We start from the raw sequence: 17,918 nt of genomic DNA on the forward strand, positions 1-17,918 counted from the left end.
ACAGTCATCTGTGGAAATACAATGATGTAATCACAATTCTTGCTCCCTGCTCAAATACTCAAAGCTATTCTGCAACTCCTCTAGAAATAGGTTCCATCTGCTTAAAATTAATGTGGTTTTCCTTCTGCGTTGAGCTGAAGTTTCGTCAGAATGAAGCATTTCTCACTGTTTAATCTTGGCCTTTTCTTTTTGTCAATAGAGACCATCTTGTTTTGAACAGATCAATGAATAAAAAAGGTCTCTATCACATGGATGTCTTAAAAGTGTCACAAGTAATAAAAAATGTATCTTGTTTATAAACGTATAATGTTTAATTCCAGGCAGCTTTCAATTCGTATACCTGAACAGCAAAAATTTAGCAAGAATTCGATCAGACGATAACGCGCCCGAAGAGCTCAAATTCTTTAAACTGAATATCTTCTCCCTCCTTATCACACGCCTTCCCACTCCATATTTTACTCTGTACTTGATCCATAGTCTTAGCTTTATCACCTCCGTACCACTGTGCAGCAACTACCGTCCAAAGTGCTTTGCTGATGTCATGAATTCATGATCTACGTTTTTAAAAATTGCACTGAGGTTTTCTTCGTTTTTTCCACCAATTATCTTATAATGTGAAACTATCGCACAACTTAAGGTTCTCAATACGAAAAAATGTTGCTTTGCGTACGCCGCGGCGCGGCGGGCGGACAGCCAGCGCGATCCGCGCATTGGCGCCTACAAACCTAACAGGGATACTTCACGCATTGCGCAATGCGTGAAATATCCCTGTTAGGTTTGTAGGCGCCAGTGCGCCGCTGCTCCGCTTAGGGTTAGGCTCTAATATTTAATCTCGTGGAGTCGGCGTTTTTCAACTCATGACTTTGAAATGTTTGCACACTCTGTATGGATTATTTTCATTTTAATTGATGAAAAAAAATATGTAGTAAAGGAAAATATAATGTGCGTTTTGTAAATATTAAGGTGATTCCGTACAAACTTAAGGATTTACCAAGCACACGAATTTCTACACTATTTCTTATAGCCTTTTATAGCCGATGGCGAAAAAGCAACAGCCAGGCGATAAATTGTAAAGCCCGGCGATAGGAACTATAGCCCGTCCGTATAATTTTTTATCGCTTCGTGTAGCCCGGCCGTATGATTTTTTCCTTTTTCTACAGCCCTGTATATATGATTTTCTATCGCCTTCTTCAGTCGGCTATAAGAACGCCTATGGTATTTTGAAACGCAGCTCCTATCGCCAATTTTTACCGGGGAAGCCAGTCATAATATTGCAGAATTTCCATCATATTTTGAATTGCCAACTATTTGCCGAGATCGGACCGTGGAGTTGCCAGGGGCGCGGGCCTCCATAATACGAATTATGCAATGATACACCATCATAAGTAATGTTAACAAAAAGAGGATGAGCACGGTTCTTTGGCAACGCATTTGTCGCGAATTTAACCCGATTGAATCGAGTTTTTATCAAGCTTGCATAATCGCCTTCAAAATTCCGAGTATGCAACCCCTCGACGCTCGTGCTCGAATAGTTATCGCACAGGACGCAAGGGGCTTTTTAAGGAATGCTTCCGTTCATGACGGTTACGCACGGTAAAATTGGAAGCCTTTTGGAGGGTGTTCGATGATCAGAGCTTGGCCAATTAGAAAGCTGAAAAAGGCATCGATTACCGTTTTTGACCGCGTGAAAACTGCTGAAGACGAAAGGTGGAATGTTGTATTTCAGTGGGTGCCATTCGGAGTGGGCAAAGTTTGAATTCCAATGAGAATCCAGCCATGTTTTAAAAAAAAAAAAAAAAAAAAAAAAAAAAAAAAAGAAGAAGAAGAAGAAGAAGTAGCTCGTAGAATGTCCCCTTCAATTTTTTTGTCAAGGGAAAAAAAAGGTTGACCCGGCAGCAAACCTGCTCCTAATATCAATATCGTGGTATTAAAACAAGTCGTTAGGGTTTGTTTCCCACCAAAGCCCAGTGGATCGAGTCAATTGGGAAGGTCGGACATGAAATTTTTGACTAAAACCGCAAATTTTGATGTTTAATTCGTCACATTTTAAATTTTTAGGGGTGATTCCCGTAGAAAATGTCACAAGGAAACCAAACAAACCATTTTTAAAACCTCATAGTTTGGTATGAACGGAGTCATAAGCGTTTATCGTTTCCAAATTTCGTCCGAACTCTCCCATCGACTCGATCCACCGTGCGAAGTGTCATTTTCTTTTCGTGCAAGAGTCCTAAGCATCGAGTAAAAAGCTGTTATATCGCCCAAATGTTTGACCGTTGGCGCTACTTCTCACGCGTTTTCTCCTAATTTCCATCTGTTTAACCCCCCTCCCCCTGCCCCCCTCTTCCGCCGCGGGGACCCGTTCGGTCGCCGGGAGGGGGGCGGGGGGGTGGGGGGGGGGGGATATTTACCGACGTCCTCGCATCGTTTCGGAGGAGCTAACACGGTAACAATATCCGTTTTAATTGATATTTCATCAATTTTTATTTAAACGCCTCTAAATGAGCCGTGTGCGAGGGGCGCCCCTTTCCTGTTCCGGTGTCGAGTGCCGCGTTCTTTGACTCCTCCCCCCCCCTCCCCCCCGCCCATCAGACGCACCACACGCGGAGTTGACCCAGAGAAGCACCAGGCACCATCCAGACAGTGCAGACTGCTTATTTTTCCTATTGTCTCGTCGACTCGGTCGTTTTGTGGTGAGTCGACCGCTCACCTGCGGGTCGATTGTTGGATCGATATGGAATGACCTTGATCGATATGTAGCATTGTGAAGATAGAGAGTTATCGATCAAACTCATCCGATAATGATCCAACAATCGGCCTGCTGGGATCTTACGTGTCTCTGCGCCAGTGCTGACATTTCCCGGAATTAATTCCGGAATTCGGAACTTATAAATAATCGGAACTTTTCCCGGAATTTTTAGTTATTCGCGGAATTTCCTCGAAACTTGCAGTTTTTCGCCAGTTTGACCATTTATTCGAACAAAAATAGGGATTTTTTTATCCAATTTGACGATCTTCGGAACTACATCCGGGTGTATTTCGGAATTTTCCCCCGGAATTTTGGCAACTTTGGCAAATCGAAATATGTTGCCGGAAATCGGCATTATTTCGGAATCTTTTGATAAAATAATATGGCAGCACTGCTCTGCACTCTCGTTTTATTTCACGGGGATGTACCAAAGAATTGGCGGTGCTAACAATCAGTTGCCCACCAGTCATAAAAAATGGAAATTAATTTTCCTGGCAGCTGCAATGTGAAGTAGCAATTCATCAATATTCTGTGCCAGTCGCGGTTAAGTTAAAAGCTTGGTGTCGAGGACCGGGAAATACTGGGATTCATCAGGGAATGGAAAATTTCAGGAAAAATCAGGGAATCTGCTCCAGAAACTGGGAATCTCTTCTTCTAACGCTTAGAAAACATTTTAAGGATTATGTTATTGCACCTGAGCCGCTATTATTGACATCATGAATCTTCAAATAGTCAGAATAATAGAGAAGCTTTCATCGATCGGATTGTATAAAGAACAAAAACGTTTTTGGAGTTGAAAATCCCAATGTGCGCCAAAGAATCGGCTGAAAGATGAAAAAATTCGATATTCATAACTGAAATTCCGGAGAATCATTTAGTTTTTCTGAAAATTTTTTTTGAGAAGTGGGTAAAAACTTTGGTTTCTCGTCAGGGAATGAGCTCCCGAAACTCAGGGAAAATCAGTGAATGGAGCTTGGTCAAGAACTCTAGACACCATGTGGGAGGTGTATCGTGCATGTTAAGTCTAAAGAAGGCATACATGAGCAACTAAATAAAGTTGTTTCTTACTAAAAAATTGACTCATACAGCAAACAGCGAGGAAATGATTCGTAAATATAAAGTTAAAGCGAACTAAAAAATCAAAAGAGCAAGTTTGAGTAGCTCATTTTCACATAAAACCCGTTTATGAGAGCATCGAAAGATATCAGCTGCGGGCTGCTGAGTCAATATATCGGCTCTGTCAAATAGCTCTTTGAAACTGAAAAAGAGGTCACGAATTGAAGAGTTGTTGAGGAGTGCAAGGCAATTGCATCTGCGTGTCTACCGTTTCGCTCTTTCTAGGCTTTCCACGCCAGTTTTACGATTTGGATACTGACAGAGGTTATCAGCGCTAAGTCACGTACCAACGGGTCCGTTTCAGAATGTCTTCGACACACAGTATAGAAGGAACTATTCATTTTAACCACATCGTGGTGCAAGTGGGAACTGAAACGTCGAGGGACTCCAATGGATTATTTTCTTGGTTATTTCTTTGGATTCAATGAGGAAAATTCAAAGAAAATATAGAAGTCCCCAATGTCCCCGATTTTCCCCGATTTTAGAAGGGTGTCCGCGATCCCCGAAAGTCTCCAATGTTCTTGTTCAGTTCTCCAAAAGTCCCTAATGTCCCCGAGTACCCCCGATTTTGGAAGGGTGTCCCCAATATCCCCGAAAGTCTCCAATTTTTTTGCTCAATTCTGCAAAAGTCCCCAATATCCCGAATATCCCCGATTTTGGAAGGGTGTCCCTGAATATCCCCGATTTTGGAAGGGTGTTCCCGATATCCTCGAAAGTCCCCAATTTTTTTGTTCAGGTCCCTCAAAGTCCCCAATGTCCCCAAATATCCCCGATTTTGGAAGGGTGTCCCCGATATCCCCGAAAGTCCCCACTTTTTTGTTCAGGTCCCCAAAAAATGACAAAAATCGTCCTGAACACCGGCATTTTCAGATTTTCTCGCCAGCCGCGGCGGCGCGGTATAACCAGGAGTAAAACCAATTACCAGGTAATTGGTTCAGGAATTTGATCGTGTATCGAGACCTTTAAAAACGCTCCCACGTAGAGGACAGCTCAGCGCTTCTCTATTACAGAGCAGTATTAGAGCTTTTCCGCTCGTTTCATTTTGAATCGCTATTTTTTCGAGTAGATTTTGGAGGAGATGGCTGATTTTGGGTCTTAGATTTTGGTCATGGCATCCTTAATGTCTCCTTGGTAGCAACTCAATGGCATATCTCCTTCAGACTGCCTTCCTGTTAAGTTTGCTTAGATTCTCATTTTCGCATCTTTTTCTTCTCGTCTCGTTACTTCTTCTAGACCTGCACCGCGCGCCAGATCCTGACCTCTTCGCTCTTCGGACACTATATGGTCACACGTTTTCCCGGGTAATTTTGATCTCCTTTTCTCTGTGCTCAGTCTCTCTCAGTCTGATTTATCTCTCCTCAGAACGTGCCCTATTCGTCACTGCTGACGCCTCCCCCCCCCTCTCCCCCCGCTGGCATTTCCTGGGCGCGGGGTCTTTCGATAAATATTCATCGTCTCCAAGTCCGAAGGCTTGGAAATTCGGTTAGCCTGGCATAATGAAGGACCTCGCCGATGCTGCCAGACCTTGCTCATATTTTGGAGTTTTGACGACTCGAGCGCAGGAAATCCGTATTTCCACGTGTCTTGTAGGTAATGACTCCTCTGTACTCTGCGAGCAGAATACTGCCGTGCTAAGGAAGAACGCCGTATGAACCTTCAGGCGTTGCCAAATTTCCTTCGATAAAACACGAATTTCCTGGTAAACTTATCGATAGTTTCCATCCAATTTTTCAGATGATTTTCTTCGCAATTTTACCCGAAGTTCCTGAAAATTTCAAGGAAAAATATTCATAACCTTCCGCAAAAATAAACATTTTATCGAAGGAAATTTGGCAACTCTCAAATGTTCATACGGCGTTCTTCCTTAGCACGGCAGAATACTAGTAGGTATATTTTGCCGTGCTACGGAAAAACGCCGTATGAACATTCGAGAGTTGCCAAATTTTCTTCCGTAAAATGTCCATTTTTGCGGAATGTTATGCTTATTTTTCCTTGAAATTTTCTGATCCTTTAGATTAAATTGTCAACAAAATTGCCGGAACAATTGGAGAAACATTATCCAAAAATTTTTCCGTAAATTATTGTTTTATTGAAGGCAATATAGCAACGCCTGACGGTTCATACGGAGTTCTTCCGTAGGACGCCAGTATTTTCCTCGCTCTAAAATTCAAACTTTTACTTTCAAAGACTCGATATTTTCATACGGGCAGCAACATTCATCTTACTTTCTTGTCGACTGCTGATTGTGAGCTACTTGTTTAGCAGTATGCTTATCAGCTGTCTCCTGACTGTCAAAAAGAGTGATCGTGCTCGCTACCACCTCTTTTTATAGCCAGTGGTGCAAGCACGATTCTCTTCTTAAATGGACTACATTTTGCAATTTGGAACTATAAATTCTGGCTCATCAGAAAAAAACACTTTTGTGCATAGGGAAACTAATGGTACATACGTTGTTTTTAAACCGGGCCAGAATTTATAGTTCCAAATTGCAAAATGCAGTCCAAATGTGGAGGTGGTCGTCACGTTTATCTTTCTTCTCTGTCAGATGAATTGCTCACCAGCCAACGATAATGTGTAATGTCAAGGTTGAGGGGTGGAGCAACTATGCCATTGGAGAGTAGGGTACCCGTAGAGTGTATAGACATACTTTGACTGGGTCTCTCGAAGATCCTTAGGATTCAGAAAACCGGTGACGACTTCGGATGGGAGGGAGTTACTCTCAAAGTTTGACGGTTACCCGTATTGCCGCTCACATTGCCATCACGGTTATTGAAGGCGAATCCGATAGAAGCCCAGACACGCAGCGAGGTGATTAAGCAACGTGGGATTTACCTTCTTGCCGCCCATGGGCCGCCTGTATTTTGCCGCCCCATCTCATTCGTTTTGAAACATCCATAGAAACCATCAGGTGAACGTGCCGGAGGAGGAGGGGTGCATAAGACGCGTTTACTCGTGTTTGGCACATTTTTTGTGAGAGCCCTGTCAACACTAGCAAAAGTTCACGGAACTTTGCTCGAAAATTAAGTTCCGTAGACCTATCTCTGTGTGGACGATGCCTTTCATTTATAAGAAAAGAGCGAAGAAATTATGAATAAGAATAAACATGAATGTGGTCTAATGATCTTAATTTCCGCCACCGCGCCAACCGAACTGTGTTTTTGCGCAATGCGTGAAGTGTTCCTACAGTCTTGCAGGCGCTATGCGTTTCTCGCCGACCGCTCCTGAACGCACTGTGTTTGACGCAATGCGTGAAGTATCCCTACAGTCTTGTAGGCGCTATGCGTTTCACGCTGACCGCTGCTGAAGTCCCAAGTACGGTCACCGCCGAAAATCAAGCAAAACGAGCGATTTCGCAACGCCGCAACGCAGGTGCTTTTCGCGCTCGAGCTTTCGTCGACGCGGCAACGTCGGAGCTCAATTTCTGTCGCTTTTCGATATTTTTCACGCCGAGTGGGAGCCGTATCGAAATTGAGTGTGCTTATCGGCCCGAGCCCTCCCGGCACTAGCTTTCCAACGTAAGGGCGTGTTTTCATCTTCACGCGAGCCCTGAAAAGCACGGGGTCTTACGGAAGACAGAGCTCATCGCAAAATGCAGTTACGTGCTTATGTCGCAGGCGCCACGTCTTAACAGTGTCCTCTGTCCTCCTTGAGTCTCCCGCTCGCCCGGGGATGGGGGGGAGGGGAAAGGGGGCCGTGGAGTGAGCGACTTCCGTCGTCAGCTGTCAGTGTTCCTCAGTCCTTTCGTATCTCGTGACTCGTGGTTGTGGGACCCTCGAACTTGCGAGTGCGACTGCAAGCCGCGTGTTGAGTCTACTCGTGCGTGTGCCTCGTGCAGTCGCGGTTTCGTTCAGCGCGGCCTCGGAGCTTCCGCGCGATTACCGGAGGATTTGGATCGGGGACCGCCGGATTTTCGCGAAATCCCGTCGCTTGTGAAAAAAAAAACGCCGGTACGCCCAAATCCATGTGATTAGTTGATAAAGCTCGAACTTGTCTATATTTAATTGGTAATAGTTGAATTATGACATCAAAGTGCAGTTTTTGAATTTAATTGAAAATTTTAATAAATAAGAATAAAGTATTCGGTAAAAAGATTTTATTATGAAAATTCAGAATTGAATAATCTTTGTTAAAATTGAAACCATAATTTATTTACCATTTTGAAAATTAAATATTAGTTTTATCTTGACTTGGTTCCGAAGGTTTTTATTTTACTCACGTTCTTGGTAAGTTAACTAGCCCGTCATTTCGACGGCGTTTGAATCAAACGGGCAGTTTAGCGTAAAGGGGTTGGCAATCTCCAGAGTGTGAAATTTCGGATGATTTCCTGTCGGAAAATTAATATTTTGCATATCCAGAGTCAGGCGATAATTATTTTAATGTAGAAATTTAGATTAACCAACATCGTGGAAACGAAAAAAGAAAAACGATTTGGGAGAAAGGAACTTTATTGATTTTCGGTTTTCGACGCTGAACACTCTAATATTCTGAAGTACGTCAGCTCAAATTTTCAAGCCGTACTTTGTTTTATTAATGAAGATGTATACGTGTTTGAAATTAATCGTTCCCAAAGTTCCTTGGATATTTTAAAACCACCTAGCGTGACACACAAAAAAAAAAAAAAAAAATTAAAAAAAAGTGGTCATAGTGTAGGCAAATTATCTGTTTCACCTAACATGGCCGGATTTACCTTCTTGCCGCCCATGGGCCGCCTGTATTTTGCCGCCCTCTTCTCATTCATTTTGAAACATCAATAAAAACCATCAAGTGAACATGCTGGAGGGAGAAGGGTGCATAAGACGCGTTCACTCGTGTTGGACACATTTTTTGCGGAAGCCCTGTCAACACTACGCGCGAAAGTTCATTCCGTAAACCTATCTCTGTGGGGACAAGGCCTTTCATTTGCAAGAAATGAACTAAAAAAATTAAGAAAGAACAAACATAAATGTGGTTTAATAATTTTAACTTCCGCCGCCGACCGCTGTTGACCGTACTGTGTTTGACGCAATGCGTGAAGTATTCATGCAGTCTCGTAGGCGCTAATATGTGTTACATGCCGACCGCCGCGTCGAGGGCTTCTCCTTTTCATCTCAAGTCCTCGTCATCATTTCTCTTTGCGCCGCGCCTCTCCAGGCCAAATTACGTGTTTGGTTTCTCTCTTAACTCGACTCCTCAAAGGTGCTGTCTTTTGTATCACCGAAGTACGACAAAATTAGAAATTAATGAACTCTCAGGAAATGAGAGATGTTGTCACCTTTTCTTGTTTGTAATTTTTTTCTGAAACCGATTTTTTTGTACCTGCATTTAAAAAAATTGCAAAATTTGCCGCCATGGGCCGCGGCCCATGTGGCCACCCCCTTAATCCGGCCCTGTCACCTAATAAATCCGCGATTTGTTGTTCTCTATTACTAATATGGTCCGAAAGGGATAATTCTCGGAATTTGTAGGTGTATCTGCGCTGAATGGTGTAAAATCAACCCATCCATACCTTCGTACGATGTAGTGGCAATTTTTACTGGGCATGTCGGGGAAATTATAAAATTGTGATCTGTAAAACCTGAAAATAGCGTCTGCCGCATCGCTTACGAAGTTCATACAGAAGAAACTTTTTGTTAACTTCAGGGCTGTGAAATTAGGTTTCAAGAAATAGCTGCATTTAATTTTTTTTACAGTAGGCCGAAACCATCGCGATAGTATCATAAGTAGGAAAAATTCCAGCCGTTCAACTCAGCGGGCGAGTGGAGCGGTAGCTGCAAGAATCAAAGGCGCAGGATAGGCAACTATTTTAACGCTTGGGAGCGCGTATTGCATAATCACAATTTTGAAGGGATTTTCTATCACGCCGGGCAATCTAGCTAACTGTCTCTAATACACATTACGGACTGAATCCGTGCGATGTTATTCGGTAACATCATTCGATGTTAGTGTACTAGCGCAGCATTTTACCTGTATTTTGAATATTGCTTGGGGCTGCAGGTTTTACACAATCATCTTTTACTGTACTTAACTCCTCGCATATTATGTTTCACGCCAAATGCATTTATCTCTATGTCAATTTCAATCAGAGGAGTCCAAGTCAGAGGGGCTCAATTGCATGCAGCGGTCTGAAGTTCAACGTGACAACTGATTTCTCAATCCAGTAACGGACACATGCGCCAAATTAGGATGGGGGGGGGGGGGGTTGCATAGAAGAGCAGCCCGGAAAGATCTTGAAAATTAAGTGGATATCTGAGGTGAAATTCCGAGGTGCTTTTGCGGGGAAATCGATTGAATTACAATTTCAAAGATAACAAGAACGTCTTGCTCCTATTTCACAAAATCTCTTGTCTTTCCGGGGAGGAGCCAAGTGTATTTCTAGAGAGACCCCCTGCCCCCTCTCTTCCGCTCCTCAACGGGTGCGTGCTTCATTTTGAAAATTTCACAATATTCTCGTCAAATCGCAAAAATTTTTATCGGAAAATTTTCAACTATTTTTTATCGGATAAATAAATCGAGAATGAGATTACGCAACGCTGCGATGCAATCAACCCCCTTTGGATTGATCCCTTCAAGATTGACCTGTTTTTCTCCATTAAGGTAATTAACTCGTGGTGAAATATTAGGTTACAGGAATTTTCATAAATTTTGTATCTGTTTGCAGGGCGCTTTCAGTGGTGATTCCTCAGAGCAAGGGGCATTTGTCGATGATGATGGAGATGATGGCTGGGACGTTGAGGGCTGGGCAGTCCAGGACACATTTCATGTGCCATCATGTATGTATAATTGTACACTCCATTCAATTAAATGTTGAAATGGGTGCTAGAGCTTGAAGTGTCAGCAGAAAGCATGTTGTAAAATTTTAAGCAGATTTTAAACGTACGTTAAGCCTCACTAAAAGATAGGTTTTTTATGCCGAAACTGTGTGTGCTCCGCTCATGAGTACGACTTGTATGAGTTTGTCTGTAACTTAGATTTCAGAGCAATATTATTCCTAAGTTTCATCATAATAAATCAAATTGCCTCTCTTAAAAACATCATTTTATAGCTTGCTAACATTTTAAGCTCTTCGCTCTTTTTGTCATTTTTAATAGACAGAATAAGAGGATTTCCCCGTGAGATGTTTCACCTTTAAAACCACTAGAGACCAAACACCGTACAGGTGTACACCACAGAATGTCATAACTCCTCTTCAAATTTATATTTTTTACTCTCAGTGTCTTACCCGGAGCAGATTTCATACTAATGTTTTTCTGCTTTGTATAGTTGGACTGCCTTTTCCAATAAGGCACGAATATTTATGGCTCATCCACACCCATCATAATAATACCTATCTACAAAGGGAAACTGATCGCACATATGTTGTCTCCATAGTAAGCCAGAAAAAGTGGTTCCTTACTGCAAAATGAGTTCAGTCCAGCTATGGTTTAGCTCCTCCCAGTATTACAGAACTCATTCTGCAAATTTAAAAATTGATATTCTATTGGTTTTCTCAAAATATAACAATAAATGTAGGTATTCGTAAAACCTAGAATCAAATATTTGTAAATGTAAGTACCTACCTGTAAATCTACTCCAAAATTTTCTCAAGAGATAATATATTAAGCATGGATAAATCTTGTAAACTTTCTTCAGGTATACTTAATATGAACATTTTTAAAATAGACTGTGTAATCGAAATTGCATAGAAAATAGATTCAAGATTGTTTCAGGAAATTTTCCGCTGTTACAATGCCTGTCCGAAGTGTGTTAATAGTTTTTACTAATTTTCATTTATTTTTTGTAGCGACTGAAACAGGGCAGGGGAGTAGTGAAATAGATGAACTCAAAGCAGAAATCAAGAAGCTTCGTGAAGAAAAACAGCAGGTATGACATAACATTTTGAACATTTTAGAAGCTCATAACATTTTTTATTTCTCAGCCTCCTACTTTTCAACCTCCTATTCTAGAATTAAATAGGTACTTTTCTTCATGTAGTATCCATAATTTAAATTATATGGACACCATTCGAACTCATCAATGATAATCTTTGAAACAACTTAACATGGAACAGGTGTTTTGTGAAAGTGTTTCATTCTCGCCAATTTTCCATTGAACATTTGGAGACTTTCTTAGTATACAGCCTTTCACAATGGCGCTCTTAATTTCAAACCACTAACTTAATTTTCTTTAATGATCTTTTTCTCTCCTCGGAAAGCCATATTATGATGAAATTTCATCCATAAAATATATTGAGATCTCAGAAATTCTTTAATGGTTCAATTCATTCATTGTAATTTTACTTGAGAAAAAATTGAATCTAAGATTTTAGGAAACACATGTAGGCAATTTGTCTAATGGTCGAGCAGATGTTGGTTATTGGGACAAAGTTTTGGGGGCCCTTGAGTATTTCCTTATCATTTGCCAGCCTAACAGCATACCAATAACTGGACCATCTTGAAAGGACTTTATGCACCTTGAGGAATTTTAAATTTTTGGTGTATCTTAATGTAATAACTTTGCTTGAATCTTTTTCAACAAGTTTTATTTTTTTTCTAGTATGCACATAAGGACTCTGTAGAATTTGAGGTACCTATTCAAACTTTCCATTTGAGTTTTACCAAAGAAAGCATGAGCGTTACAAATTTGATTTTGACTCATTTATTCTGCTTACTCTTAGCTTAAAAGCAGCTTTATGGAATGTTTCTTCATTTTTTAGTTTCTCTATATATTTTAAATTAGTATTGGCAATGAAATTCAATTGGGTGAGTACTTACCACACAAAATTCCCAAAACGTACCACTAAATTCATGAATTCTGGAATAATTTTTTGCCATTTTCCAAGAATCTGCTTTTCTTGAAATAATTAAATTACCAACTTCTGCACCATTACTACTATAGTTTTTTTAACCTAGGACCTCAATGTTTTAATATTCCGTTCTCTTTCTTTTTTTAGCTGACTCAGACTGTTACGGCTCTGGAAACTGAGTTAGAAACCATCACTCAAATTGTTTCAAGAAATAACAGTAAGTACCAAAATTCATTTCTGATGATGTTGTAATGATAAACTTACAACATTTGCGTACTTATCGTAAGTAGGAAAATCAGTGAAGTAAAATTTATATCACCAAAATTTACGTTGATCTAACTTGTTATAGTATTTAAAAAGATCACCAAATGTTCAAGCAAGTGTGTTTCGTGATAGGGACTTTGAAAAAAGAGACACTGTTTATTTTTAGCTTGCGATCTTGAGCAAAAAACACTTCACTACAGTGCGAAAGTTTAGAATCAGTGCGAGAACATTTTCCCTCATCATTGAAAAAATACTCTCCAAAAAGAAACGGAGGTGAATTGATGGTAGGCGAATTTTAATTTTGAGTTCTCTAAAATTCAATGTGGTCGACCCTCCAAAAACTTTCCATGCAGTCACAAAATCCACCACCTCAGGATAAGAAATGTTGCTTTGCATTGTAGAGTTTCTAAAGAGTGTTCTCTGTAATTCGGAATTTTAGCAGGGATCATATCATATCCTAAAAAAATTGTTAGTCGTAGATCTGTGGATGAAAATTTTGTCCATTTTGACTCAGTCCTAAGCCTTTTGTCCAAACCAGCCAGCTGGTAATATGCTGCTTGAGGCCTCCTCAGACCTTTTCGCGTCTTGCCGAGTAGGAAACAGAAGTGGAGATAATAAATGTGTCTCATTCATTTTTTAAAAAATCGAATTAATTTTTTTTAGGAAATGCAAGGCAGTTTGAAGAATTGCAGGCGGAAGTTGTGCGATTGCAAAATGAAAATGGGCGTCTTAATCGAGAAAAACTTGAGTTGGAGCAAATCGTTGCTGCCAGTCAAGATGAAAACTCAAATCTATCCACGGGCATCGAACTGGATTTGCAGCATCAAAGGGATCTTGGTAAGAATTGGAAACCTCAAATTTTCTTAAAATGTGTATTTTGTCTTGAATCAGATAGAACGCAGTCGTCATTCGTAGATTTCAAAGAGTTATTGAAGAAAAAAGTGCACATAAATTTAATACGCTATGACCATACCAATTATTTCTTTAACAAAAATCTGTTTTTTTTTGTTTTGGAAAATGGAAGGTACAACTAAATTTTTTCCAAGGTTTAAAACAAAAATTTCCTGGAATTTCAAATCTTACAAGTACGAACATTTACCTTGTATTTTCTTAGTGTGGTCGTGTTTCATTAAACCACATTGTTTCCTGTCAATTTGTGTCATGAGTTTATGTCATCACCTTCCGGCCAAAGTATCACAAGCGCATTTGTTGATTAATCGAAATATTGAGTGATTTTTTGGAGTTTAGGAATTTTCTGGTTTGTCTATTGCCCATTGTTTGATTTAAATTTGCTGAAGAAAGAAAAAACAGTTTATTACATCAGGTCTTAAAACATGGTATCACAAGTGCCAAAATGGACACTTAACTTTTCTCTTCAAATTTTATCCAATTTAGATGCTGAGAGTGATTTTGAACATGCATTCAAAATTTCAAGTCTTTGTGGTGTTTAAAACAACCGTAATTAAGGTGATTCGATGGATGCCATATTTTGTGTCAGAACGGCATGCGATTTATCGCATCAATAGGTTCCATTTTTTCAGCTACTCGTCATTTTTCTCCAATTTTGAGATGGCAATTCTGTTGTCAGGAGACTAAAGCACTCACTTACCAATTTTTACAAAGAAATTCAATGTAATAAAGGCGTGGTTTTTTTAGAGAGAAAACATAGCATTCGATACTGATATTGAAACTGCACTCGAATGCGATATTTTCTCTCTAAAAAAACCACGCCTTTATTACATTGAATTTCTTTGTTAAAATTGGTAAGTGAGTGCTTTAGTCTCCTGACAACAGAATTGCAATCTCAAAATTGGAGAAAAATGACGAGTAGCTGTAAAATGTGATATATCGCATGCCGTTCTGACACAAAATATGGCGTCCATGGAATCACCTTAACCTTTTCCATTTTATATTAATTTTATGAAGTTTGACGCCTAATAGGCGTTTGTGATACTGGGGCCACATTTAAAATGAATGTGTCTGCTTTCATCTTTGACTTTTATTTTGATAATTTTTCCTCTGCAGAGCAACTAATAGCAGCGAAAGATTCCACTCAAAGGAAGTACAACCAGCTGAAAGAAGACTATGATATAATGAAGTCGCAGTTTGAAGAATTTCGACAGATCCGAGTGAAAACAACTTCAACTGCATCTCAATCCTCCTACGACTGTGCCTCCGTTTTATCTCAGACCTGTGATGAGATTTCGTCTGCTGTTGCATCCACAAGTTCTCAAACGACGAGTGACAATCCATCCTCCAGTTCTCAGACTGTCAATGAGTCCTCATCGATGTCCTCACAAACCACTATCCAGAGTGTTGGAGCCTCGTCTCAAACAGTCAACGACAATCCTTCCGCTTCATCCCAAACAAGTGGTGTTTCTAGTTCCTTTGCTGCCTCACAAACAACATTTGCTGAGGTGTCGAATGTTGATGGTACTAGGAGGCACACTGATTCAGAATCGAGTGAAGAGGAGTGCAGTTTCCGCGATCTGAAAAATGTTTTAGACTCAGTTCCATTTAAGATTCCTGAGCAATTTGTCAACAAAACTCCAGATGATGGATCAAAAATAATTCAGGTAACTATTTTATCATATTGGTTTTTATTTTTGGTCATTCCATCTTGATTTCAAATAAATTGGTGATGATAAGGTACTCTCTAAAAGAAAACTTTTTTGAATTACAATTAGCCAAATATCCATATTTGCAGTGTTTGATTGTTATAGAGTTCAATTTTTTTTTAATCAACAGTTTTTTTTATTAGCATGGAATTATTGATACTTTATGTGTAACGATTGAAATTTATTTTTCAATGAGAAATTACTTGCATTGGAACGTTGCTAAGAATGCTTTCTTCCTTTCCCTCAAAATTTGTTCTGCTCTTAAATTTGTCTTTATCATTGCTGTAGAATTCTAAAGAAAAGCTAGATGTGAATGAAACGAGCAACTGAGGGAACTTTCATAATTACTGTTCTTCCTCAAAAATGGTTTTCGAAAAAAAGCCGAGGAGGGGAGTCTACATTGGCATGTAAACCACAAGTGTAATTGTTCAAAGTTTTTCTCTACCAATTGTTGTTAACATTTTTGTCTAAACTATTCGATTAATTTTCCAGGATATTAAAGCTCTGACTTCCATGTGTCTTAATCTACAAGAAAATGAGAAAAAATTAGCTGCTGAATTGATGGAGAAATCAGAAGAAGTGTTTTCATTGAGAGCAAAAGTGGAAGAGGCTACAAAAAAGATGACTTTGGTCGAAGAAGAACTGGCTGACTTCGAGCAGAAAGAAACTGACTGGCAAGAAACGGAACGAAAACAGAAAGAGGTATGACTGATATTTAGATAAATTATTATTTTCAGGGATAGAATTAATTGCTACCAAGTGTGACTTGATTTTTCATTATGACGGAAATAAGCCGTACCCTAAAGCTCCAGGCATATTTCCCTCTCATAAATCACAAGAGAGTAGTTGTTGCACCACTCACTTAGTTAACATTCTATTTAAACATGGTATTTTCTATATCAATCAATTTAGGTTTAATTGTATAAACTTGAGTAAAAAGATTATAGTTTTTATTATCTATGGCTTAAGGATTTCTGGGTTTCTGATTTTTTTTTTGGATGATAAATTGACTAATTGAAAAGATGTCATCAAGTCATGGTAAGGCTGTGTGATGCATGTAAGGCTATAAATGCCTCTTGCCACATTATCTTTTGACTGGTAAGTGATGAAACGATAAATAAATTGCTCCTCCACTGATAGCGCCACAAATGAATGGCTCTAATTGAGCAGCCAAGAGCATTGTGATAGTTTCTCACATATATCAGTTTTGATTGTTCTTTACAATTCCGTAGATTATTTCTTAGAAGTTGAATAAGTCAGAAGCCTCAATACAATCCCCGAAAATTCCCTCAGTATCATTATTTTTGTCCTAAAAATTAAGTATATTATGTGACTCTTTGTTATAAATTTCCAGGAGATTGCAAAACTTGTGGAGGCTCATGCTACATCAGTGAAAGCAGAACAAGACTTAAATACTGAATTGACCAGAAACAAGAGTAAAATTGAAGAGCTTGAAACTCAGAAGGCTGCACTGGAGGCAAATTTGGAACAACTACAAAGTATCGCCCAATCAAATAATAGTCATGAAGAATTAAGATCAGAGCTTATGAGCAAAATAGCTGATCAAGACAATCAGGTACTAACTTCACCAGTTTTTTCCATTTTTTATACATTCATGTTTTAGCTCTCTCTTGGAATTTTAATTCTGGTACGAATTACTGAATGTATTCGTGGCAACCTTAAGATCTCTTTGGGTGAACTATTTCATATTTAAATGAATTCTAAAAAAAATAGATACATCTGTTCAAGAATATTTTGGAACGAACTAATTACCAGTTATATTGGTGCATCAAGTACTCAGGTTAGACGTGATACTTTGAGGAAAATTGAATAATTTAGATTGAAAATTTCTCAACTCTAAAATTTTCCAAAAATTTGTCTTATTGCAGAAAAATCTCAATAGGTTCAAATTCAAATTTTATTTATTTGTTTGTCGCTTGTTTTTTTTAACCTTCCAAAAGGTTAACATTGGCAATTTCTGGTCAGTTTGAAAACGACCCATTTCTTAAGTTTTAAATGGCTTATACGTATTTCCAAGACAAACAAAGGGTAGACTTTTGTCCAATTGCCTGTTGGTCTCTCCAAGTTTAATCAACAACGTACACTTAAAGTATTTTGAAATAATCAACTGTTGACTCCAATCTGTTATTTTTTGTGTGTTTTTACACGAATTCCCCTCAAAATCAGGAACGGAACAATTCAATTATACTTGAATGACCGTTTCGTTCCTTAAATTGGGCGTATCGGTGTCATTACCAAGATACACAATACCTAGTTGCCGAACAAAACTCCCCATCCATTCGAGCATTCTTGCATCTCTTGAAACAAATAGAACCTCCGGCAACTGTTTTCATTTAAATATGGTTTTTGCTACTTCAAGATCAGATAATTAAACTATAGAAAATAGTTACTC

At 39.3% G+C, this 17,918-nt stretch overlaps 2 protein-coding genes across 4 annotated transcripts in view; both read left to right on the forward strand.

Moving 5' to 3' along the window:
- LOC109036822 (uncharacterized) overlaps positions 1-17,918 on the forward strand; it is a 319,487-nt gene that overhangs the window by 193,868 nt on the left and 107,701 nt on the right. The gene's annotated exons all lie outside the window — the stretch shown is intronic.
- LOC109039685 (uncharacterized) overlaps positions 1-17,918 on the forward strand; it is a 38,767-nt gene that overhangs the window by 5,206 nt on the left and 15,643 nt on the right. The window contains exons 2-8 of the mRNA XM_072302607.1: positions 10,500-10,611; positions 11,622-11,701; positions 12,771-12,840; positions 13,551-13,724; positions 14,913-15,463; positions 15,998-16,207; positions 16,860-17,081. Coding sequence (XP_072158708.1) covers positions 10,500-10,611; positions 11,622-11,701; positions 12,771-12,840; positions 13,551-13,724; positions 14,913-15,463; positions 15,998-16,207; positions 16,860-17,081 — 1,419 coding nt within the window. The remainder of the gene's footprint in view (positions 1-10,499; positions 10,612-11,621; positions 11,702-12,770; positions 12,841-13,550; positions 13,725-14,912; positions 15,464-15,997; positions 16,208-16,859; positions 17,082-17,918) is intronic.

Source organism: Bemisia tabaci, chromosome 7, assembly GCF_918797505.1.
Source record: "Bemisia tabaci chromosome 7, PGI_BMITA_v3".
In the NCBI taxonomy this organism is placed as follows: domain Eukaryota; kingdom Metazoa; phylum Arthropoda; class Insecta; order Hemiptera; family Aleyrodidae; genus Bemisia; species Bemisia tabaci.